The 26,050-nt window shown below is 39.7% G+C and overlaps 1 protein-coding gene across 2 annotated transcripts; it reads right to left on the bottom strand.

Annotated features, from left to right (window-relative positions):
- Nucleotides 1–3,123: 3,123 nt before the first annotated feature.
- TAF15 (TATA-box binding protein associated factor 15) lies at nucleotides 3,124–25,728 on the bottom strand. Of its 2 annotated transcripts, XM_064523374.1 has the most exons (16): nucleotides 25,533–25,728; nucleotides 22,081–22,117; nucleotides 20,901–20,949; nucleotides 20,605–20,695; nucleotides 20,408–20,525; nucleotides 17,298–17,584; nucleotides 16,385–16,499; nucleotides 8,978–9,012; nucleotides 8,374–8,406; nucleotides 7,685–7,794; nucleotides 6,988–7,117; nucleotides 5,639–5,728; nucleotides 4,176–4,260; nucleotides 3,998–4,083; nucleotides 3,802–3,904; nucleotides 3,124–3,499 (listed from the first exon to the last, which is right to left on the bottom strand). In XM_064523374.1, the coding sequence occupies exons 1-16, from the start codon at nucleotides 25,540–25,542 to the stop codon at nucleotides 3,460–3,462; spliced, it is 1,419 nt and encodes a 472-aa protein (XP_064379444.1). In that variant the 5' UTR covers nucleotides 25,543–25,728; the 3' UTR covers nucleotides 3,124–3,459. The 2 variants fall into 2 exon arrangements, with proteins under 2 accessions (XP_064379444.1, XP_064379443.1); XM_064523373.1 differs by lacking the exon at nucleotides 8,978–9,012 and having other exon boundaries at nucleotides 25,533–25,727.
- Nucleotides 25,729–26,050: the final 322 nt, after the last annotated feature.

Below are 26,050 nucleotides of genomic sequence, written 5' to 3' on the forward strand. Positions count from 1 at the left end.
TTCAGCAACTTATTAAGCTGCATTATTTCTTAAGGCGAGGTGGGTTTGGCTGTATGGAAACAGCACTGAAATTATTTGGCTGTCTCTTAAATTGTTTAGCTGTTTTTGTTGCAGTTCAGCTCTGTGATGATCATATGCCTCTCCTACATTGGCATCCTTCTGTTGTGCTTTTCTCTATAAAGTCATTGTTGAGCTTGGCAAGTGCTAGATATATTTTTATAAATAAACCAGCAGCATTCCATACAGTGCCGATTTCCAAAACTAGAACCTTGCTGCTTAAAAAATGCATTAGAGGATGGATCATGAAAAGAGATCAGGGCAGTAGAGAATAGCTCTCGCCAGCTCAGAGAGCCCAAACCTGTCTGTTCTGCTGGGATGGCCTCTCTTCGCCTCCCTTCTCCTGGCAGCTCTGCGGCCCTGCCTCTCCTGTGTCTGCGGTTCATTACGGTGGAGTCCTACCCATTTCTTGCAGGGCACCTACTGGGGAGAAGTTCCAAGCAGGATTCACAAGATACATCTTGTGTTTTCAGTTCAGCTGTGTATTTTCAGTTCAGCTGTTGGCTTATTAAAAGCAAGAAGGTACTTGTCTGTGGACATCTGTGCCTCAGTTCCCTTACATGTAAAAAAAGCAACAGTTCTAATATCGGTCAAACCACTTTAAGGACTTCTGACGAGAAGCACCAACCATTAGTAAAGAGTTTTATTTGCGTGGAATTACAAATAAAGCCCTGGAAACACGATCAGCTAGTCCCAGGGGGAGCTGTGCAACCTGCTCAATTGGTCTAACTGTAAATGGACGAGGATTTCTAGCATGACCGTAAGACCCTGTAATTTAAAAGAGCAGTCAGCTTAACTGGAAGGCAAGAAGTTAACAGCAAATGGTACCATCTCAGGAAGAGCTAATGTTCACTCAACCCTTAACAGAGTATTGATTTTTTTCCTTTTAAACTTTTAACGTTCCTTTTAGTCCCAATAGACCTCCCTCTGCCGATCTTCAGGCAGCTTGCTGAGGAAAAACTGCAATGCTAAAGGACCTAGCAGAAACAGCAGAGGGCAATGACATAATTAAACCACTATCTGGATTTACATCTTTTACAAAACATATCTTCCCAGGCCACCATATTACCAAAGCAACCAAAAAAGCCGTATGTGCCATCAAACTAGTATCATCCTTTCCATGGATGACTTCTAAGTTTTCTATGAGACAGAACAGCTGGTGAGAAAAACGTCTTCACTGTCTTAAAAAACCATGCAAGACGACAGGTTGTGTTTTGTCCCCAGTGTAAAAGCAATCATAAATGGAACAAACATTCAATATCATTGCTAGGCTGGAAAAGCAGCGAAGCTGGTGACAGCTCCAGCAGTTCTGTGGTTTACTTGCATACTGGTCTACTTAGTAACTTGGCCAGGGTGGTGCCTGTTCAAAGGCGAAAGTGTTCTTAGCCTGGGGGAGAAAACCGGCTTGGAAGCTGCATACGTCGTAAAAGGAGCTAGAAGTGTTGCCCCCAGTATAAAATGAAAGTTCAAGTACCAGCTTTTTCCACAACTACCTTTGCCAGAAGGGCAAAGATGAGAGCCTCACCAGGGAACTTGCAGGACCGGACAGGCAACCCCATGCTTGCCTTGGTACAGCTGGTTTTTGCTCAGCTCAGCTATTGCTAGTTCCTTCTGTAGAGCCCTGAGGGTCCAAGCTGCAGCCCTACAGGATTTCTGCTGCTCATCGCTGCTTTCCTCTTTTTGCCCCATCGAGCAGCTAGCCCTCCCTTAGATCCACCAGTATAGCTACGTGCAAGCGCATCCTCTAGCCTGCTTCACTCAAAATCATCATGCTAAAGCTTAAGAACTACAAATATCAGAACTTTTCTAGCCCAGCTCATTTTGACTGAACCACATTAGGAGCATCAGGCCTCAGATCTTAAACTTACAAAAAACAACAGATACTGAATTTATTTGTCTACAATTTGCCTTTTTACAGCCCCACCCACACGTTAACTTTTTATAACATCACTAACATGCATACATCTTTCAGATGCAGCAAGCCAGCACACTCCACTGTATCATTAAGAGGAACAAGCTGGCCCAAATTCATGACAAATGTCTTTTCTGGCAGAGAACTGACAGGACCCCTGCTCTCCAGGAGAAGCCTTAAAAGCCATAGCATAATTATTAAATTTATAGCCAGATAATGGCTGATTTGAACTTCCAGTTACCATGACCCTAAGCTAGCGAGCTGGCTTACAAACATTAACAAAAGCTATTTTTGTTCATTGTGGGCTTTGAATGTGGCTGGGAGGCCATGGATATCGAGTAGCTGTCTGCCCAATTATCAAGATTACGATTGCAGACCCTGAAAGCTTGCAGTTTTATTATTTTGCCCACTGGAGTCTTGGACCACCAGCTGTTCTCTCTGAGAAAACAACACTTGTGATAAAAAGGTAGCACTGGACACAAGCTGACTGTGGCTGTGCTGGTTTCTCACAGCCTCCCACCAACCCACTTCTCCCGTGTGCAGCGTGACCTACTCTGGAGAGGAATAATTAACCTCCCTTGCTTCTTCAAGCCTTGGCTTCAGTGCTGAATCCCAAACGCTTACAATGTGTCTGCCTGGATCTCACCTGCATCTTATCTCAAAGAGACTGCTGCCCCTACCACTTCTTTTTGCTATCACCCACATTTCAAAAGCAGCAACTAAAAGGCACAGTGATATGTAGCAAATTATCTTTCTTGAAGCCATTCCACCATGTTTTCCGATTTATCATTGTCTGGACAACATGAGCTCCTTGGCAGCACGGGAACACACTGCCATCTCCCTGCTCCTCACGAAGGCTGCAGGGTACAACAAAGCACAGGTAGCAGAAAATGCAAGCAACACAGGACTTCAACCTCTGAGAGGAAAATTAAAAATGAGCAGGGGAATAAGACCTACTGCAAACCTGGCAGGTCTTATAGCAAGTAGGCTCTCCACCAACTTAACTGCAGACTTTTACAAACAGCACACAGAGCTAGGGACAAAGCAGCGGTGCACTTTCAAGCAAGACCCTATTTATTACTTAGGTCATACTACAGGAAGACAAGGAATATTGAAAGAAATATGTGCGACTGAAGTAACTGGGAAACAGTAGATTTCACAAATAAAACAATCAGCATTTATTGTTGTATTACAAAACACTTCATATTTTGGCAATATTTTACAGTTTATCCTTTTCCTTCTTGGGGCCTGTTGAAGAGGTACGTGGGAAAAAAAGAGGAGAAGATAATGTTGAAATCAAAGATTAATTTTCAATGTCTTTCTTAAAAAAAAAATCCTCCCAAACTGCCCCAGTCCCTCCCACCGAAATAAAAACCTAATTTCACTCAATTCCACTATCCAAAGAGGCCATGGGTGAAGCGGCAGGCAAAACTCTGGCAATTTCACTATCGAACGCATCAAGAAGACAAACAGAACATTCACAGTGGTCTTCAGTATGGTCTGTTGCGTTGATCATTTCTGAAATCATTTCTGAAAGGAAATGAAAAAGTTACAGGGAATCCTTGAAGCAAACTAAATAACAGTCCTTTCAATCAAACATCTCGACACCTACTTCTGTGTATTCTTCCCTTTTTAAATAGCTTTATCCACCAGTGCTCACAAAACACACTCACCCGGCAAACTGATTCATCTCCTCCAGAAACTCCTTTCTGTAATTCATGCTTTCATAGCACAGTTGTGTGCACACATAAACAACACTGTTATCCCACAGTCTGTATCACTCCCACAATCTGTATTCTACACAACCAGGCAAGGAAAAGGAAACTGCTTACCTTCCTCCCATTTTACCACCATAGCCACCTCCCCGATCTCCGCCTCTGCCACCACGCCCTCGATAGCCTCTTTCTCCTCCATAGCCACCTCTCCCACGAAAATCTAGAGGAAAATATAAAATCAATACATCAGCTGGGCTTGTCAAAAAGCTGCAGATGTCTTTAACACTTTGCAATTTTTTTTTTAAACACACACCTCCTGACGGACGTGAATCTTCTGGTCTGGGCTCACCACACTGGTTGCAGGAATTCCTGCGGGCAAAGTTCATATTACCGCAGGCCCTAGGAAAGACAAGAGGATTCACCAGGCTTAGTTGCCAAGAAACTCAAAGAGCACACATGAAACACCACTGCCCAATTAAAATGACACTTACGGGTTAGGACAAACCCAATCACCATTTTTGGGTTCCCCACTTCTACCCTGGAAGCCCCCACCTCTTCCATATCCACCTCGTGAACCTGTAGACAGAATTATAATCAGAATAAAGGAGGGGAAGTGTCTACGACCTATACATGAGAAACATTTATTAAGGACTGCCACTGGCTTCAGAACCCATGTGACAGAGAGACTTCCAAGGCGGAAGAAAGAGTAAGCAATTAAGGTAATCAAATCCCTACTAGGCAAGTCTTTGAAGCATAGGGAGTCTGGAAGAAGTTCCTAGTGACAAACAATTGTACTGCTGCAAAATTCATCATTCAAGAATTACTTTTTTAATGCTGGATTTACTGTTGGCTACAAGGTAGCTGGAAGATGTGCGCAAACAACAACAGAAGTTTCAGCCACCACCAAATCTCAACAGGATTCTGTGTCCTGAAGTAATGCATCTGGACAGCTGAAATATGCATTGGCATAAAAGCAGATTTAGAATTCAGGCACATGGGGAAAAATATGAAACAATAGCACATGATGGCCAGAGAAGTTTACACCATCAAATATTTTCTATAAATTGTTTTTCAGCAATAAAAGGGAACTTGATCAGCTGGAATTGCCAATGGACAAATATAAATCCACTATGTGCATTAATAAAATTCTGTAAAGATTTAATAATATATAACATAAATCATGTATGGCCAGAGCTCATCACAAAACAAAAAATCTTTAAAAACATCCTGTCTGGATTAATGCCAGGATGCATCTGACACAAATGCAGAGGCAACATAGTTCCTGCATTCGGCATCAAAAAAATCAGGAACTTTCACACCAGGTGAAGTCCTTGAATAATCTTTTTATCATCCTCCAAAACCACCTAACTTAAGAACTAAAATTTGTTGTCAGTCACCATACAAAGCATGCTTCTTGTAAATTCCTGTAAAATGGTAATTTATATCTAGTGGACTACTGATAAAGCTCTATCATGCAGAATCAGGGAGTTTAATTTCTATTTAATTAAAGGACTCAGACATCCAACTGCCACTCTAAGTCAGCAGGAGTTGGATAATTACCTCACTTAATAACATTTGGAAACATCAGAGTATCTCAAGACTTTGCTGTAAAAAGCAAAAATTCACTGGGATTCACACCTGCATATGTGGGAACTTGTACAGCCTCAGAGTCACTGTTTTACTATCTCTTTATAAGCAATGATGAGACTCAAACTGGAGGCTCCAGATCATAAGGAAAGCATAAAGTCTACGTTGTGCAAAAGAACAGATTACAGATTTCTGCTTTACTTAAGTTGGTTCTGTCCTTACTACTCCCTTTCATGCCAGAATCCCAAAGGTCCATACACTTTTACAAATCACAGCTACAAGATCATCTTGTGTTTTATAAACCAGTAATAGTTTAAAAAAATATTTAACTATGCAAAAAGAAGGACTCTACAGATTTTAGTCCCACCTCGACGTCCACCACCTCCACCTCCTCTCATGAATTCAGGCCTTCTAGTTGCAAAAGAAACTTTGATAACATTGCCATTGAATTCCTTTCCTGTGGAAAGATGGAAAGTGAGAGAGAGATGACTATCACTCCCAAAAACATAGTGACAAGTTCAAAAGAACAAGTGATTTGCACACAGCAATTCAACACAAAGTCTCTTAAGACACAGGGATTCTGGAGGAAATCTCTTATTTGTGAAAGCACTGGCCCAAATGTGAGATGGCAACCACTAAGGTACTTACTAGCTTTTCCATAAACCAAAACACGTTTATTTTGATTACAATGCAATCTGCAAGTTGCAATTTATTAGAGATATGGTAAGAATATGTAATACATTTTTGCCATGCTCATAGACAGGTAGTTTGGATGTGTCAGAACTCTGCTTCTCCCTCCCCTGAACAAAAGCCTTGTTGCTTGGCTTAAGTCAACAGCCAGTACAAAAACAAAATATTCCCAAATAAAGGAAAGGCATGAACTTTTTAAACATAAAGTCTCAATGCCTCAGCAATGCAAGATTTGTCACATAACAAACAGGACTGCATCGTTATCTAATACAGCTGTATTTGCTTTACTCTCCTAAATCAAAATCAGTTTGCATTTCGTTAGCAAGATATAAGCCATCAAAGTGTGCAATGTCAGGTTTTTTGTTCATTATTATTTCACCCCAAAAGCAGAGTATGAACTTTTGTTGCTGCCCAAGATTACTAAATTTCTCTGGACACAAGGTCACCGCAGTAGGCACTTATTTTTTAAAGTTTATTATTACAATAGAGTATCACTGTGTTCCCTGCATCAATCCTGAAGGGGTTTTAGTTTATTTCTGGAATCTGCTCTCTTTCTCCACTAAACGTATAAATAAAAAACCTTGTTCTTCACTGGGTATATACATAGCATTTGGCATAAGATGGCCTTAACCCTTGCTGAAATCTAAAGATGCTACTACAACACTAATAATATCAATACTAACGTTGTAGGAAATCCTTCCAGCTGCTAACACAGATTATAGTTCTATTGGACTGAAAGAGAAGTTACACTATCTTGAATGAGATGAACACCAGCTCTCACACTTCATGCAAGGACAACTGAGGCACAGCAGCAAACCCTGTCTTATTATATATATATATTTGTGTTCTTAATGACTAACTGTTCCACCAAATGAGAGAAAGCCAGCACACACAAAGTGCCATGAAATAGAGGTCTTCCTACAAAAAGGAATACAGAAAGGAGCACGCAGCCCCAGTCAGGTTATTGAGCTGCTTCCTCCACTGCATGTTAGATCCATGAATAGTGAAAAGAACAGGTAATCTCACCGTCAAACCAGTCAATGGCTGCTTTAGCAGAAGGAGGATCATCGAAAGATACTGTTGCTTCTCCCTTTGGTTTGCCAGTATCCTTATCAGTATAAAGATTTATCATAGGTTTGCCAGTCTTTTTGTTGGTCTGAAAAGAAAAGTTATTTCCTCAATATATATTCTCAGCATAAGAGGAATACCAGGAAAGCTGGTTCATGGCACAAAATCATAACAGATAAGTATCATTAGAAAGAAGATCCTCTTTAAGTTAGACTGCAGAAATAGATGCTTTTAATTGAAGGATACTGCCTGGCTGTCCTCCATGAAATAACGATGGGCCCAATTTGTAGAAAAATTGAGGTCAAGTGCAGGAAGTCCTAATTTAGAACTGCAGATACAGAAGAAACAGCCATAGGAACACAGAGGCTTACTTGCTGAAGTATCAGGATGGTAAAACAGGTTGGGGGTTAATGTTAAGGGTCATAAAAACTAAAGAACTGGAAGAGACATGAAGCAATTTAAATGTCATTAGTAAGCTGGCACCACCAGCACTTTCTTCCAAATGAGCTGTCATCTGGGAATCCAGATAAAAATATTATCTACAACTTCTGGGGAGTCAGAGCGAGCATCTGCCTTGAATGATACCAGTACATTTCCAATATAGAAGCTCCACAAGTTCTCTTCCTTCATACCAATGATTTCTCATTTCGCATACCTTTATAATACCTATTTGTTTGAAGTAGTCTGCCACTTGATCTGTTGAAACATCCTCTCCAAGTCCTTGCACAAAGATGGTGTTGTTATCAGAGTTGTCAGACTCTGTATCTATTAGAAAATAAACTACATTTAGTACACATCTTTGTGGCAACAACTAAAGCAGTATTTTAAGCTCAGGTCCCTGCTGGCCAGTAGCAGACCCTTAAATCCCTAAGGAAGCTTGTGTGAAACTAAATACAAGCAGGGAGCATAATCCTGAAGTTAACATCATTAACTTCAGCAATGCATGCATAGCACTTGCAGATGCTGCAGTACATCAGAGATGGAATACATTCAACAGCTGATCAGCAGTCTGCTACACACTCAACCTGTCCTTGTAAATAGGACATCCAAACCCATCAGAAGTATACATTTTAAATAATGTAAGTTTAGCAGAAAGTGAAAGTAGCTGCTTGGCTCGAGTTGACCTGAAGTTCATCAGACAAATTCTTACCTACTGCATGAAAAAATGTCCAAAAATTCACATGCACTTTAATTAAAAAAAAAATCCTTTTAAGGAAGATGAGTTCTAACTAAATTGTTTTTGAGCCATGGAAACTGCAGCCACGTCCATCTTTCTAGACTTACATTTTAAAAACAATGGCATAAGAACTACAATCCCCCCACAGCCACTGCTTGTTTTCTTACCAGCATCTGATTTCTGTCCATAATCCCTTTGACCTATGAAATGGGTTAAAAAAAAAAAAAAAGAAAAAGACTATTTTTAGCAAAAACATTTTCAAGTGATTTTTTTTAGAGACAAGAAAGTATTTAAACTATGTATGCAATGCATCTAAGATCTAAGACATTAACCGCAGATATAGAGAATATTTAAATTAAAATGTTCAATAGAAGACGTCTGTAGGACATTAATGCGTTCTTATGTTCTTTAACTTGCAGTATGGGGCAGTTGCCACACTGATGTTATGCTGGTGTTATCTTGCAAATGCTGGTTGTCAGATCACCAAGCAGTTTACCACATTTTTTTTCTCTAGTACCTTTCTAAGCAGTATTTGTAACAACGACAACAAAAAAAGAATCCGGTGAATGTCACTGTCTCCACAAATTCTTTCATGCAATTTGACAAAGTAGAAATCCAGTTTATGGCTAAAAGTTTGGCTATTAAAACTCACGAACACACCAGCCTCACCAAAATGTTATAATGTTTCTAACTAGATAGTAACAAGATATTGGTGGCTTTTAGATTTATAAAGAATTTCCACTGAAACATTTTTGGATACTCGGCACTTACCACCATAATTTTTGAAGCCACCACGGTCACCACCACTGCAGAGGAAAAATTGAAGAAATGATTTCTTCCTTAAGTCTCTATGTGCTGAGCCCAAGGCTCAATCTACAGTTAACTGATCACAAGTTGAGAGTTACTGTCTAGCAGCTAAAGCACCATCTCTATGTTCTCCTCACTAATTATTCGTGTTCAAAGATTAAATTACAAGAAAGTGAGTAATCTCACAGGGTGCTGCACTGGAGAAGGAGAGTCCTAAAGAGGCATTCAAGCTAACACATACACGTCTTTTTTCAACACTTCCTCCCATCCCATAAGACAAAATGACTGCTATTCCGAATCGGGCTTTAAAACAGAAACATTCTTTTCATGAAGGTTAATGGGCTTTAATTGTAGATGTAATTGCTACTTTGGAGTAATTACTACTTTGGTACTTTCCTAGAAATAAAAAGAGCTAAAGTTAATTAATCTCCATTGTTATGCATTTAAATACGGGGACAAATTAGCAAATTCAGCCATTCTCTGAGAAAGGGTCTGTGGGGACCTACTGTACTATTAGCACTTGACATTACAGAGAAGGTGTGTGCATGTGAGCTTCAAAAGCAGAGGCCGTGAAGCTTTAATTCATTCATTCTGAAACCTGTGGCACAAAACGTAGACCAAGTTAAGAGATTACACACATCAATTTTCAAAGGTTAGGAGGGGACCTTAAACAGGATGTTATGCCTCCAATTCCTATGCGCATGAAAATAAACTCTACTAAATGTAAATGTTTGTACTAGTAGGATTTTTCACAACAGCATTTTCAATTGCATCCATGTTATGAATACAATATAATCAATATTCGAAGCCTTCAGGAAAAATACAAATTACTGGATTTTTTAGAAAGTCAATAATCACGTCTTAGAAAGACTGTCTTGTGCTGCCTTGTACAACTGCATGCTTGCCCTTCCCTGCATGGAGAACACAACTGCCACCTGAAAATCAGGCAAGTTCACCCATCCCAACTCATAACAGCTTTCACACTAGGTGGCTCAGATAAACCCAGTGTAGGCTAAATTCCTGAACTAGAGGGCTATCTCCAAACTCCAGAAATTCTGTATTGGAACTAATGTGACAGTGCGAGTAGCCACTGCAGCAATGTGCTTTACAACTAGGAATCACTCCAGGTTTTAATCTGGTCTATCTGCCGACGCATCAGAATCCAAATGTGGGACACATGCACCCCAGCAAAAGGCAAGGAAAAAATTAGGGAGTAATTTCTCTGGAACACTGTGTATCTGTTTCCTGTTACAGCAAATGCAGTCATGAATGGAAGGTACAGCCTACTTCACACTGGCGAGATAAAAAAATGTCCAAAATGAGGGACAAAAGAGAAATAAGGTTTTGACAGATATTATCAAAACTGGATTTAGAGAGTCATTTTCCCTGTCTGGTCACTGATAGTCTTTCATGACAAATGTAATACTCCTCATATATACTGTCACAGAATATCACCTTTACTGGGCCTCTTCTTGAAATATTTTTTGCTGCAGATTTGAAATTGCTATTCCATAGAAAACATTTGATTCCATAGAAAACATCTGAATATTAAATGACTGTGTTATTTACTCATAAACAATTACATTCTGCTCATTAAACAGGTAAAATTAATGAATTTTACATGCTATATTAGAGCTGGTCTTTATTCAAGGCTGGCTATTTTCAAAGACTGATGATAAAACCATAACCATCATAAAAAATAAATTTTACTGTAAGTATCTTTCTGCCACCTCCAATTCATTTCAGTTAAAGAAAACTTCATCATGACACGATTACCAGTAGGAAGCCTGCTTCTCTGGAATATTAACTCAGAAATAACAGATACTACAACAGTGAATACATCAATCATGCAAACATCATCCAAGCTTTCAAACCCTGGATTATGGTCCCAATTCATCAGGACAGCATTATCCAGCACATGTACATTTTCTGATTTGAAAGTACATAGCAGCAGAGATTTAAAATAAAAAAAAAAAAAAAAGAAAGAAAAAGAAACACAACAACCTAAAACATACAGAAAATAGTTTATGACCAACACAACCAGGATGAAGAATGTATAGAAAGTGCAGATTTTGATAGGATGCTAGGGTAAAATGTGTGCACAATGATTCTGAGATCTGATGGAGTTGGATACGCATAATCTATAGGAAGTCACAGGCCAATGCCTTATTTCTAAATTTGTGCACTTTGGATGGCATATGCTAGTGCAATCAACACTTTCTAATTACTCTCTCTAGAACAAGTTTTTGCCCAAAGATGCTTCAGGATGTGATCTTCTGCTTAGTCTCACACGGCGAACTTAATTAGACCTGCATCAATTCTATGATAAACAAACATCTTCCCCCATTTTTAGGTCTCCTTTCATAGGCAATTTATAAAGTTAGTGTTATCCTCCTAAGAATGTTGGGCAAAGCCACCTAAGGTCTCCAGAAGCTTAAACAGTGAGGTAGCAGTAAATAAGAAAAGGGGATAAGCTCACCTCTTCAGTATGCATGGAAGGTGTATAAAAACTGTAGTGCTCAAAGCAGAAGCAGATGGTTATTTGTACTTACTCTCATTGAGCTTATTAGTTTTATCTCTTAGCACCTTTCTACAAATTTAGTTTTAGACTTTTAACGAAGCGAGAGATGTGTGGCTATGCTTGCACCAAGCAAATTCAAACATTGGTTCCAAGCAGCTGTTTCCACAATCTCTGATTTACCCCACACTGAGATCCCAAATGTAAGCCTCAATCACAGCAATTGAATTACCTCCCACACTACTGTGATAGAGCACGTGAAACACATATTTGCACAGTGTTTCACAGTCTGTTGCTCTTTCAGTCTTGCACATAGACCAAATAGATGGGTGACCAGATGGAGTTTTGTGTTTTAACATCCTTTGAAGCAATCATGAACAGGTAGCTAAAATTCAGCAATGCCACCACCAAAGATAATAAAATAGAAGTGACTGAACTGCAAGCAGACAGAATGTGTATGTGGCACGGTTCTTAGTGATAAAACTTAACTGCCATGAGAAAATGTCCTTAGATGTTCTTTTTTCCTGCACTTTGTCACACATTTAACTTCACTTACTCTCCAGTAGGTGATATTTCATCTGAACATTGCTTACTTCAGCTGGAATAACTTTCTAAATTAAAGGCACAGTTACTTGGAGAGCTCAATACTACAGATAAAAAATGTACAGTTAAAAAAAAAAGAGCAGATACTGGCAGAATAGCACTAAGAATCCAAATTTTAGCCTTCAACATGCATCTACGTCTCACCAAATGTGTAGGAGTTACATGTAAGAATGTGTTTTTATGAACAAGAAAGGAGTGCTTAGTGCATCGATAAAATCACTGCCAGATGGCTTTTTTTGCTGCCTATATTTTTATTGCTTCTGTTCGTGTTTTTCCAAAGTCTACACAAGGTTAAACTCAAGCATATACATTACTAGTTGAATATTAATTGCAAATACAAATCACATGGCTGTAAAAAGCATTTTCACTACGCTACAGCCTCTTGATACCACATTAGGCTAATTCCCACTCCAAACAACTAATGTAGTAATTAAGATGCAGTAGGTAATTTTTTGCTTAAGTCTGCACAAGAAAAACCTGTGGTGAGTAAAGTTAGGATTTCAATGACAAATCCTAACCCAATGGTAAATGCTTTTTTTAAACTGCATCTACGTAGCTTTACCAAAACAGAATGGATGAGCAATTCGAAGGCAAAACTTCTCCCACTTAGTCCACATATTCCAATAAAAGGGCAATGGCATCGGTACGGCTACTCCACTGGCTGAATGGCTTTCCCAAGATGAAAGAAAATGACCCTACTTTGTATTCCTACTGTACTTCTTACTTAGGTGCTTAACCAAAAAAATTCAGTCCCACCACCACAATGAGTAGTTAATTCCTTATTTTTCCAATAAGGAGTCTAACAAAAAAGTGACTTATTCTACACAGAAATTTGCAAGAAGAACCAAGAGTAAAACTCTGAACTCTCAAAACCTGAGTGTACCTGCTTTCTAGCCATAAGACCTCAAAGATGAGCCGTTTCTATTATGGGTTTATAACAAAAAATGATTTTGGTTCCTGCACAAAATTGGATTTGTGAGACCATCAATTATTAAAGATTCAAAAGGAAAAGGTAGAAAAATATTCTACTGTTGTTTAAAGTCACAAAAGATATAGTTCAAGCCCATTAAAAAATCTGAAGAATAATTTTGAAAACCTGAAGTTACTAAGACTAAAAAGTGAACATCTGACACATAAGAAAATTATTATTTTCTATCTTAATAATATCAACTAAGGTATCTGAACAGTAATTTCTCAAAAGATATTTTCTTCCCATAGTGCTGCATGATTTTGCACGTGCACAGAAGAAAAATGAGTGCTGCATGCATTCACTACAGTAGACATTCAAGTCATTCTAGTTTTCAAAATAACAATTCACACCTTAACATTATCAACTATGTTTTTAAATATTTTTATAAATAGTCATAGAAATAAAAACTCTCAAAATTTAAAAATGCTAATTTGGTTTTGCCCTAAAGATTCCAGGATAATTTACTGTACCTCCACAGCGCTATGAGATGACGTGCATGCAGAGTACGTTTATATAGGCCACCACGACTAGCAACAATCTTGGTAGAAAACTGAGGCTGTAGCCAAAGTCACTGTATCACTAGTACGGGACAGCAACAAGCCAGCACCGACACTTGGAAGGGATGCACCGCCCAGCACTACAGAACAGACTGGGCGACACAGCTGTAAGAACATCAACGACTGGATAACATTCCTACTGCTGGACAACAAGCTGCAACAATTTCTCCCTGCTTTTAAATGTCAATCAAGACATTTCTGTTAAAAGCTAACACAAAAGATTTTCATGAGCTATGATCTCAAATTAACTACTAATTTTTTGGTAATGTTAAGGAACAAGAAATGGAGCAATCCAAAACCAAGCGCTATATATTTGAGAAGTCTGTGTTTAAATGATTTAGAGATCAGCTTTTGAGTTGTCAGAACTCACCTACACATTACTTCCTAATCACCATAAAAATTGAAGCTGATATTGCTAGAGCAGTACAAATAACTATGTAGACAAGCTTTTTAGACTGATATTTCCTGATGGCAATGGAAGTTTCACAATTTAATGTTAATATTAAAATGTGATTGAAGCAAAAAAAAATGAAAATGATAACTAGTTATTAGAGGTAGACCTGACATTCCAACACAAGCTGCTCTTAGGAAAAAACAAACAAACAAACAAAAGATACCAAAGAAACAAAACATGTCCCCTGAAACCCCACATTTTCACAGTACTAAACATGATTTCTTACCTTACTGAAGTTATTTTCCCTTGATCATACAGTTTGTTATTTAACTTAACCTTCTACACTTGTCTCATAAGCATATGACTTTGGGAAAACACACGATTCAGAAACAATCCTCAATCATAATTATGCAGAAAGACTGAAGAAACGTTTATGACATTGTAGTTTCAGAAAAAAACTCACTGTAAAAAGCACTAAGACTGTTTCATTTAACAGAAGCAGACAGACTTCATAATGTCTCTAATGCTTTCCCTCTTTGATGTATTCACCCTCATTTATCTATCCACCTTCACTCCTTTCCTTCTTTTGGATTTCAAGTGCACAGAGTACTACCATCTGTCTGAACATGGTAAAAGAATTTTTCTTACATCTTGGAAAGACAGGGCAAGAGGCTTTATTTTCACAGACATTTATCTTACTTTATTCTGCAAAGACAGAAGTTTGTTTCAGAGTGATAAAGTCTACCAGCAGTACGTTTTTTGAAGCTCACATTCATTCCTCTTATTAGAAATGCCTCAGCTATAAATGTTTTTTTTTTAATCCAGATTTCATCATAGCAATACAGAAAGCCCTTACTGACACAGAAAAGATACGATTAAAAGAAACTGTTCCATTTTAATCAAAAAGGATTTGGCAATTACTTAGCAACTTAAATTTATATTATATAAAATCCAATTCACTGTCAAGGACCACAGCAAAACACCATTAATAGTCTTTTGGTAACTGTGCTACCACGTCCAGTTAGGAGAAATAGGGCCTACCTAGATCATCAAAACAGCAAGCTATGAGTACAATTTGGGACCACCTTGGGAGCAAGTGAACTTTAAATATTGTTTAAAAATAGAAATATTTTCTTTCTCATTTCAAACATAGTGATCGCACAGTGGACTGTGCCAAAGTAATATTAAAAAAGAACCTATACAAAGCATATTCCATTAAAAAATATCTATTTATAGAAATATGGCATTTGTACTTCAAAAGTAGCCAAGTCTTCACACGCTGTTGGTTTATTTCATTTAAACTTGATCAGCTGAAACAAACAGCATGGTATATTTCCAGTTCTGCATCAGAAATTCTAGCAATAACCTAGAACAGTGCAGTGTGTTAAAGGATGAGTGATGCTGACACTTTTTGAGGTGCTGAAGCGCTCACTGGTAGCTTCAATGTTCTTACTTTGCATTAACGAGCACTCTATATATCCCTAATTGTTACCCAGAGGTACATAAAACATAGCCAATTGTGATAGCTTAGTTTTACAAGAAATAATAATGTAATTTGGCCTATTTAAACAGAATTTAAAGCAAAGGTCCCAATCCCTCAGACCTATGCATGTGCAGAAAATCATCTGCAAGCAGAAAATTAAACGTGCATAAATCTTAACAGAACAGGGCCTAAGGCAGTGGTAGAATGGGTAACAGTAATGTAAGGATTTAAAACCTACCTAAAACAAATGAGTTTAGACTGACAGCTAAACCAACAATAAAAAATGCATTTTAAAGGAATTTTAAACTACAGAAAAACAGTAAAGAACAAGTAATGTTAATACAGCAAATCAAGAGTTTAACTTTACGATAAGAAAAGGAATTCTTTAGGAAGCAGAAAGATAACTAGCCAACCTTGGCATAATTATTGTCATCAAAATACTTCCCTGCTGGCAGGTTAGCGACCTTAGCTATGCATTTTATTAAGCTTTCTCAACCCCTGGTTGGTGTTTCTTGTCATTAGAAACAAATTTTTACAGGTTTTACAATGTTTTATTTCAAGGGATGGACTCTTAACATTTTTTGTATTACAACTCACATAAGTAAAATGCAGCTGTGTGTCATAACAATCAAGTGCTTTGCCCTCAATCTATCTGAATGTAAAAGCTTTTCCTGGGTAAAATCCATTTCTGTGCAGTGCAGAAGTTTAATTTTAGAAAACAACTACCTTCCATTTTCTGAACTCTAAACCACATTAGGAAAAGGCATATAATAAACACAAATTAAAAATAGCTAAATAATATGATACAAGGGAAAAAATTGCAGGCACTGGAATGAGATCACTTACCTATATCCAGACATATGACCTCTTCCATCCATGTCATATCCCCCTCTACCTCCTCCCTGTGACCCGCCATATCCTCTATTATCTTCTCCATACCTACTCTTTTCACGACGATCATCTGGGGAAAAAAAAAAAGATACAAAATTTGACGTTGCTTAAGTTTGCCATTTAAATCTGGAAGCTATCAATTCTTAAGCATCTCCCTTACATTATCTTCTCCAGAAAGTAACGGGGCAAAGTTTGGCTTTGCTCCAGTTATCTTCTTTGGTTTCCAGGGCCAGGATGTATCTCCAAATGCAAGTACTTTCACAGTTTAATTACACCACATTTTCCAAATATTAAACCCATATTGTCCAAAATGCACTTTTCATTCTACTCCCATACAGCCTTCTCAGTTTGTATTGACAAAAGAGATCACTGAAGATAGAACAAAGATAAAGAGCATGGGCCCTGCCACTTTTATAAAGTCAACGAGGAAAAGGGGTAGATCTTAGAAACTTCCCATTTCCTTCTATCTTAGGATTCACCTATATGGTAAAGCTGGAATGTGAAGTGCAAATAAGTTCTTCACTGTTGAGCAAGACATGCCACCATCATGCGGAAAGAAGGTCCAAAATAGCTTAGAAGAAAATTCTATCCAGAAACTGCAGAATTCCAGTGACATGGAATCTGCAAAGCTGCCTCCCACAAATGCAACCACAATTCTGGGACTCTTGATTGCTTTTCAACTCTGCGTGATGTTTTGAAAATCTCAACAAACAAAACATTCCCAAAAACATAAGTGTGGAAAAAGAGCTTTATCTATTCATCAAATAATCTATCCAGGCGAGGAAACACAACTTTTTCATGGTGTAAAACATCATCTGTTTCTGCTCAATTTTACTAGCCAATACTGAATTCATCCTGTGAGCTTTACCTTGGCTGTTGTGGCTATAGCCTCCCTTCTGAGACTGGTAGGATTGCTGAGAATGGCCGTACGAGCTTTGGTGCTGGTTATAGCCTGACTTTTGGTCATATGAGCTCTGGTGGCCATAGCCCGACTGCTGGTCATACGAGCCCTGGTGGCCATAGCCTGACTGCTGGTCATATGAGCTTGACTGCTGGTCATAAGAGTCTTGGTTTTGTCCATAGCTTGACTGCTGGTCATAAGAGCTTTGGTGCTGACCATAGTTTGACTTTTGTTCATAAGAAGAGCCTCTTCCACTTAAAATAAACAGAATTTGTATTAATAGCTAAATGTTCACAGAATAGAGAGCAAAATACTGGTTGAAAACACATGACATTGGTAAAATTTCCTAGTTGCAGTTACCTCCTAAACTTTACTGCCCTATCTATATGAAAATACTGTATGTATCATCTCTGCTAGGATATATCTGGCTCCTGATAAAAGCAAGGCAGCAAACTGTATGTTACCATCTCTTTCAAAACAGCCTCAATTCCAACTGCACAAGTAACTTAACAGCAGCACTCCTCTTTACCTATCCCAGTACAATGCTTGCTTTCTCCCCTCTCCTCAGTGGTGACATGTGACGATGACTGTTGCTTAGCCTGTAACCTGCTAAACTCCAAATCCTCTTCTATAGAACCGCAAGGAAGACACCTGCTGCTCATGTGGTATTGTGCAGTTGATAATTCCAGCCTCCAAAAAACCTCTGCATTCACTGAATTACAATCTATTTTTTCCAGACATTTTATGAAGATCATTTCTAACTCTAATGATATCTGCTATATACTTGCAGTTCTTTCCACTTTGGTGCCATCTGCATATCCTGTCCCACCAACTTTCATCAGAAACATTGACAAATATCAAATTAGGGATACCCCAACTCAATGCATCTCTGCATTCTGAGAGGGAGTCATCAGTTACTCTTCTCTGACTACAGTTACCCAATCAATTTTATACCAGCCACGAAAAAATCTCATCTAGACCATACTTCCCTAGGCCATTTACTAATTCAGCATGCAAAGTGGAAAAAAAACTATTTTTAAAATCTAGATATATGAGAACTATTGTTCCTCTAGGCTGCAGTTGGGCTACCCGGTCACAGAAGGAAATCAGATAGATCTGAGGAACAAATCGCATCCAGGAAACAGTGGCCATTACTCATCCCCTTATTTTCTGCCTAGGTGCTCAGTTGCACTTTAACTGTATTATTTTTTAGGAAGTGAAATTAATCACTGGCCTCTGACATCTCTTCTCCTCATCCTCCCTTCCCCCATCCCCTTTTCAGAAGATTAGGCACTCCATTTGCCATTCTCCAGCCTTTGGCAATCTTACTTGTTCCCAAAAAGTCTCAGAAAAAGAATTCTAAGAGCCTAAGGAAAGCTTTAGCCAGCTCTTCGAAGCACTCTAGGATGAAGTCCATTGGACCCACCAATCTGAAAATAACCTGTTCATTTAAATACCATCTAACCTGCTCTCTCTCAATTCTAACCTAGATCTTACCTTTAACATAACCAATCCCAATGACAAACGGATTGCTAAGATTTTTGTTTGTATCTTCACTTCAAAATAGGTCAGCTCCATTACGGCCTTTTCAAAATCACCGATGACAGGAACCATCACTGAGAGCATCCACTGTTTGCTGTTTTTATTTCCTCCCCTCAGGATCTGAAAGCTAGTATTTTGTGGCCATCCCCTTCCAAGTTGCTAGCATTTTCAATTTCTCACTTTCTCCTTACTTGTTACAACCATGCATAGGAAAGCTTCCCCGCAATTTCTTTAAAAAGAACTTGTTGGAGAATCTTTGCACTACTGCACTGTTTTCCACTGCCTGTCTAGGTAGTTAAAATACTACATTACTGCCCAGTCCTCTACTTTGTACAACCCTAATAAATGCTCAAAAACCAAAGCAAAACAAAACAAAGCTTAACCATGAATCTGCCTTGTTTAGGGATGCAAAACAGACACTCAGAATGCTAGTTCCTGCTCTTGACAGGTTAGGATATTACTTGTTTATATTAATATGTTTTGCAATAATAACAGTACAACCAGAAACCAAGCAAAGGTTTGCTGAAGTTCTGCTAAAGTGTTATTAGCTTTCAAAACAGAGCAAGAATATTTGGACCTTGGACACAAGAATGAGGTAAGTACCTGACAGTTTATTTTAAACAGGTCACATGATCCTCATTAAGGAAGTAATGTAAGAAGTAATCTTGGAGTGCATACATGTAAAAATTTATAAATGAAATAATAAATGTATTCTAGCATCAAGTACCCTTATAAGGCATTAAGGGAAGTCTGGCTGTATTTTCCAAGATACTTTCAAAGTTGTATCATGAATCTACCTGAGACTAATTTAAGCACCACATCACACAAGAAAAGTTCAGATACATTTAAGATGGTGTAAAGTACTTAACCAATGACAATAGTAGACATATGTACATTTAAGTTACTGATGCAGAGATAAAAGCATGCGGTTTTGAGAATCCTATTTAGTTGGAAAAAAAAGATAATTTTCTCAAATGATATTTCTGAATCCTTTCTCTTCTTTTGACCAAAAAAAGGCATTCTAAATCATATATAAAGTCTGCAAATCTAAGAACAGCTGAGAATCTCCTTGCTTAAAGCATATATGAAGTTAATAAAGAGTATTATAAATTTATATACCTTATCATTTTTATTGTCAAAGATCACAATCTTTCCTATTGTAATTTCAGGCAACTGTTTAAAAGAATATTATCTAATTAAAGAATGGATATCTACTTGACCTGTATTTTTCTTAATCAAAATACTACATAGCAAGTTCTTTTTCATTGTAGTCATTATCCAAAGACTTTATAAAGTTTCTTTTCCAATACATTCTTGACTTCAAAACAGCTGTACTCATCCTCTTTATATAAAGAAATATTCTTCCCCTCCCTCCTGTTCTTTCAGGTATTAAAGAGCTCTCAGAGTGGGAGTACTGGGTGGTTGGGGACTTCTTTTTAAAGCAAATATACCAGGAAACTTATTACAACTATAGTTAAGAATGTCCAACTGCTAGACAGTATTTTAAATAGCTATAGTTAACTCAGCTTACTTACCCTCTAGATGATCCTTTCTGCTGCCCCTGACTGCCATAAGACTGCTGGTTGTATGAACTCTGATTTTGATTTTCGTAACTGGAGTCATCATCATATCCCTCAGAATCTTGTCCATAACCTAGAAAGTGAACAAGAAATTTTTTTAGTAAATATTCACCTTTTGATTACTGCCAATAAATGTAACAAGCTAGCCAAACCTGTTTGATTTTGTCCATAGTTCCCATGATAGCTTCCATAATTCTGTCCATAAGAAGAATTGTCTCCACTTTGCCCATAACCAGAATATCCCTGTAATTTAAAGAATATATTCAACTAAGGAAAAGTTCCACTGCAGATAATGACAGTTTTCCTTCTCTAGACTTGGAATGACACCACTGCACACTCCGAACACAGCTGAAAATGGACTTCTTCCCAGCACAGACATAGTCACCCAGGAACAAGTTTTTACTGAGGAGCAGCTGCTTCAAACCACACAATGTTTTTTTCAACTTACCTGTGTTTGTCCATAACTTTGACTGCCCTGACTGCCATATGAGGAATAGCTGCAAGAGAAATATGCATTTAATAAATTTTTACGGTGTACTCCATGTGAGTTAGAAAAAAAAAGGCATTTTTGTTATTTTGTCTCTTTTCATTCCAATATAGCTGTTTAATCTGAGTAAAACATTTGTAGGCATATTAGAAATATATCAATAAATTAATGGTTACCGTAGTTGACTGACAAAAGCCATCAGAGAAAAGGTTAACTTCAGCTCTGTTTCAAGTGTATATTTAAAATGCATGAAAGTTGGGGCTTACTGTAAGTTGCCAGAATTCATCAAGATCAAAGAAAACCCTATCATATGAATCCAAGGCATTTTAAGTTTTTCAGTATATTCTTACAGAAGTCCATTTTATTTTAATCGATTGCTGTTAAAACAGTATTTGTTGGACTACTCAACAGCAATATCATCATCAAAAACCGCACTGGCTTTAGATTGTACTTTCTTGTTATTCTGCTACTTTAACAGTTCATGAACTTGCAGAAGAACCATGTACTGAAACTGATATCATACTCACATATAAACTCAAATTATGTACTGTTATATGCACATAACCTTATGACTTTCATTAACACATTATTATCCGTAATTTTCAGACTTCCATAAAAACATATTTAGTTAAAGCTACAGTTTTGCTCTACTGATGAAAGCAGAAAGCCTCCAAACTTGCAGCTATCTTATAATTTATAATTTCACAATTATGAATAGTTATGAGAGTTACTTTTTTAAAAAAATCCCTCTAATCTATGGAAAAAGAAAATTTTACATCTATTTCACCATCGACTTGACACTTGTATAACCTTTGACTAAAAACTTAGTCAACAAACTTAAGGCAGCCATATGAAACATATTGCTCTATATTCATGTCACTGTTCACAAATCATTTTTCAAAAGTTCTTACTATAAAAGATGGCATTCTGATTTCAACCTGCTTACTTTCTTCCCTTCAGAAATATTCACTCTTTCCTGTTTTGTAAAACTTCCTAAGGGCTCATGGCAGCAAATTTTCTGCACCTATAACTCCAAAAATGTATCATCACCCTTTCAAGCCCAAAGATTCAAATATCATGCTAGGTATCCTAAATCGCCTTTTATTTTGTATGTTTAATTGCCAACAAAACAAAAACATACCTCTGCTGGCCTCCAGACTGACTGTAACTTCCAGAATCTAGAAAAAGAAGCAAGTCAATTAAAATTTTATTCCTCTGCTTACTGTAAGTGAAAGAAACTGGGGATCTGGGGGGTTCAATACACTGTATAATGCATTTACTTTCCCTGTAGAACCAGCCAGCTTCCTCTTTGTTAACAGACAAGTAAATACTAAGAATGGGAGAAGAGAAGCTCAGAAGCACAAGTCGGGAAGGGGACAACTTATAATCTTTTTTTTCCCCAGTATCTGAATTCTACTTTCGCGGGTGTCTCCTCAAATATCAGGGACTGCACAACCCCCTCTAACAGCTACTGACTACAGTACCATCATCAATGAGCAGAATGCAGCAGCTTAATTAATCAAGCAAAGCTAAGTAGGTCAGTTCTAACTGAACCCCTTTTCCGTATGCCATGAGAGAGGTCTGCCTGTCAGAAGGGCACAGACACGGACAGAATTTGGTGATATGAAATCAGGGATGGAGGAACCATGACATTTCCCATATTCTCTCATACTGTAAAACCAGAAACACTACCAGTACCTTAAACCATGCAACGTTTTGAACATTCATTTACACACAAGTTGTCCAAACAGAAATTATGACTATTACTCCCAGTTAAGGTAGATACCACTTCTCACAGAAACTGAGTCTTGAACGACAAGCACATTGGAAGAATGTGGATTTCAAAACAGCAACTCAAGGGAAAAAATCACTGAAATTAAGTTTGACTTGTATTTAACATGGCGCATCTAATTTGTAAAAGTTACTGGCATTAGGAAAAACATACCTTTGGACATTCCCATCTCCTGGTCAAAAACCAAACACTCTTCCTTCTCTACCAGCTTCACCAGTACTGTCATTCAGGATAACGGCCTTGCAATGTTTCCCTTCTTTTCGAATCCCCTCAAACATTTGTATAGATATTGTAGTACCACAGTCTAAAAAAACTGCCAGGAACAGCTCTTTGTTTTCCTCCCCGATTGCAGTCTTCTCCCCACTCTCTGCATAAATCTAATCCCTACCCCTAGAATTGACTAAAAAGCTGAAACTCATAGTGCATGATAAATGTCATAAACTACAAATAAACAGGCTATAACCCTTTTCCAGTCAAAACAGTGAGCACATTGCTCAAAGCCTGCTCATTATACATCCTTCATTCTGCTTATAATTCCAGTCCTTCCAGTACTCTCACACATATTTAAACATGTTCATATGTATTTTCCAAGATCAGGATCTCACCTACACAATTCATACATGAAGCAGTGTTTTTAACTTTTCTGAAGTATCTGTTCAAGGCAATAAAAAGTTATCAAGTTTCACATTCTGTAAGACAAACATTTACCAAAACCTAAGGTCAGATGAAAAGTTTTATTAATTTCACATGTCCTACAAAAAGGTTTCATTCAGATGTGAAACACTGTTCTCCTTTTGCACTGCTACACAAATACTTCATGGCAGCACCACTACATAATGAAAAGCAACAAAAATAAACACTTTAGAACTGCAACTCAAATGTTTATTGATTTTAGCAACATGAAGGTCAACTTTTTTACATTGTTTCAATTTTAATTATCATAAAGATTACTGTTAAATAGGTAACAAACATTTTAAAATGACTGTTTCACTCTGAAATTTATATCCCATTAATGTTGTTAATTAAAGCAAAGAATACTAATGGTGTTTCAGAAAGAATTCTTGAATAAGGATGTAATTAGCTATAAATTAAAGGACTACATTTGATTCTATAGCTTCTCATTTATGAACTTCTATCAAAACACAAAATTTTGGAAAAAATTTGAAAGTAACCAGATAAGGAGCATGTAAAATATAAATACATGGAATCACAGGAATTTCCTCTATTTATACATTTTTCCACATGCTGAGTATCCTTTCTTGGACTGTCAAGTCTACAAACTTCTGACAGGATTTATTTTGGTGGGCTTGAAATGGACAAGAGCCTGCAAGGGCTTCTAGAACAACAGGTAGTTTACTCTGGAAACTCCTGGATATGCAGTCGTTTTTTCTGAACCTGAAAAAAGTTCTCAGAAAAAATTCCTGCAAAACAAGTGGGGCATTGCAGCCTAGCCATTTTGCACAGCTCTGGAACTATAGTTCTCTTAAGATAGAAGAATCTGTCGAGTATGTTTCAAAACTGAAGTTCGTATATAAACTAGCAGTATTTCTTCTGTATTATTCTTAACTGAGAAAGAACAGAGAAAAAACAGAGGACACATTCTCAAGTGCTTCACTGACAAATACTTGAGGTCTGGAAAAAAGTGTTTTTAGTTTACTGTCAAAATTTACTCCTTTGGTAGGAGATGTCATGGTTCGAATTAATTTTACAGTCCTTTTAGAAACGTTTTCTTCTAATTGCAAAAAAACGTTCCTTGCCTTAAATCAGCCCTTCAACATACCTTGCGGGTTTTTTTTATTTGTATATTCTCTGTCATTTATATACCATGAGTTGAGAGGACACTAAAATAGCTCAGTGCTAACAAACCATGGCTCGCTTCACAAAGCGCTACAGCCCTGGAATTCCTGCTCCCGTTCCGGGCCGTGCTACCTATCCCCCGGCCTCACACGGGCACCACTGCTCCCAGGACGGCAGCATGCCCACCTCGGAAGAGATGAAGAAAAGGCATCGTGACATGCTCGCGGAAGCCCCGAGGAAAGCTGAGCCGCATAAAGCGGCAAACACAGCGCCTCCATGCTCAACTAAAGGCCTCTGCTGAGAAAAGGACCCAAAAGAACCATGGCCAGCGCATTTCTAGGGCATCACCGGGGGTGCAGCTGCCCATCTGGCTACGCTGGCGAGCTCCGGGGGCTCCTCGGCGGAAAGATGGCCACGCGGCTGCTGCATCGGATGGGGGGAGGCCAGCGCAGGTCCCCGCGCTGGGGGCACGGCCCACGCTGGGGGGGGCGCATCCATGCTTTGGGGAGGGCTCAGACCACGCTGGGGCGGGGGGGGGGGGTCAGACCACGCTTGTCGGGGGCACATCACGAGCTGGGGGGGGGCACTGCCCACGCAGCACCTGAGCGCGGAGGGGGCGGGAGCACCACGCCCGCTTACGACACCAGGGGGCGTGGCCGGCTTGCCCCGCACCCCGGCGAGAAGGGGCGTGGCCGGGGCGGCCCGGCGGAGAAGGGCGTGGCCCCGCGGGGAGGGAGCGTGGCCCCGGCGCGCCATCGGAGGGGGCGTGGCTCCCCTCCCCCCTCCCCGGCGGCGGGGCAGCGCGAGACCAGGCGGCGACGCGGGGGAGGGGAAGAGGGGCCGCGCCCCCCCCCGCCCCCCTAAAATGGCCGCGGCCGGGTCCTTTTCCACCTGCGCCACACGGCGCCCGCCTGCGCGCGCGCCCACCATCCCCCGCCCGCGCTCCGCGGCGGCGGCGGCGGGAGGCCGAGCCGCCTCAGGCCGCGGGGGCCGGAAGCACCTACCCGAAGCCATGGCGGCGGCCTCCGCTGCCGGGCACCGGGCTGAAGGGGCAGGACCGAGCGCCGCGCCGGCCGCGCGCACACTGAGGCACCCGCAGCTCGCGCGGACTGCGGGGCCGGGCAGCCAATCCGCGAGCGCGGCGCCTACCACCCGCCCGCCGGCGGCGGGGGAGAGCAGGGTAGGAACCGTACCAACTGGCCGCGGCCGGAGGGAGGGGCGGCGCCGCCGGGCGGGACTGTACCAAGGCGCGCGGCCGGGAGGGGGCGCCGCGCGGATGGGGCTGTGCCACTGCGGCGGGGTGCTCGGCGCTGCACGGGTGCGGTGCGGCCCCGCGGCCCGCCGTGGCGAGGCTGGGCTCCTCCGTGCCCTGCCGCGGCCCCCGGCGGAAGGAGCCTCACGCCAAGCCAGGCCGGGGAGCACGGGGCTGGGCCGGCTGCTCGACGCCCCGGGGTGTGAAGCGCTGAGCTGCCCCCAAACACCAGCCCCTCGAGGCAGGAGCTCAATCCCGTCGCGTGCTGCA

This window comes from Dromaius novaehollandiae, chromosome 19, assembly GCF_036370855.1.
Source record: "Dromaius novaehollandiae isolate bDroNov1 chromosome 19, bDroNov1.hap1, whole genome shotgun sequence".
Taxonomy (NCBI): Eukaryota; Metazoa; Chordata; class Aves; order Casuariiformes; family Dromaiidae; genus Dromaius; species Dromaius novaehollandiae.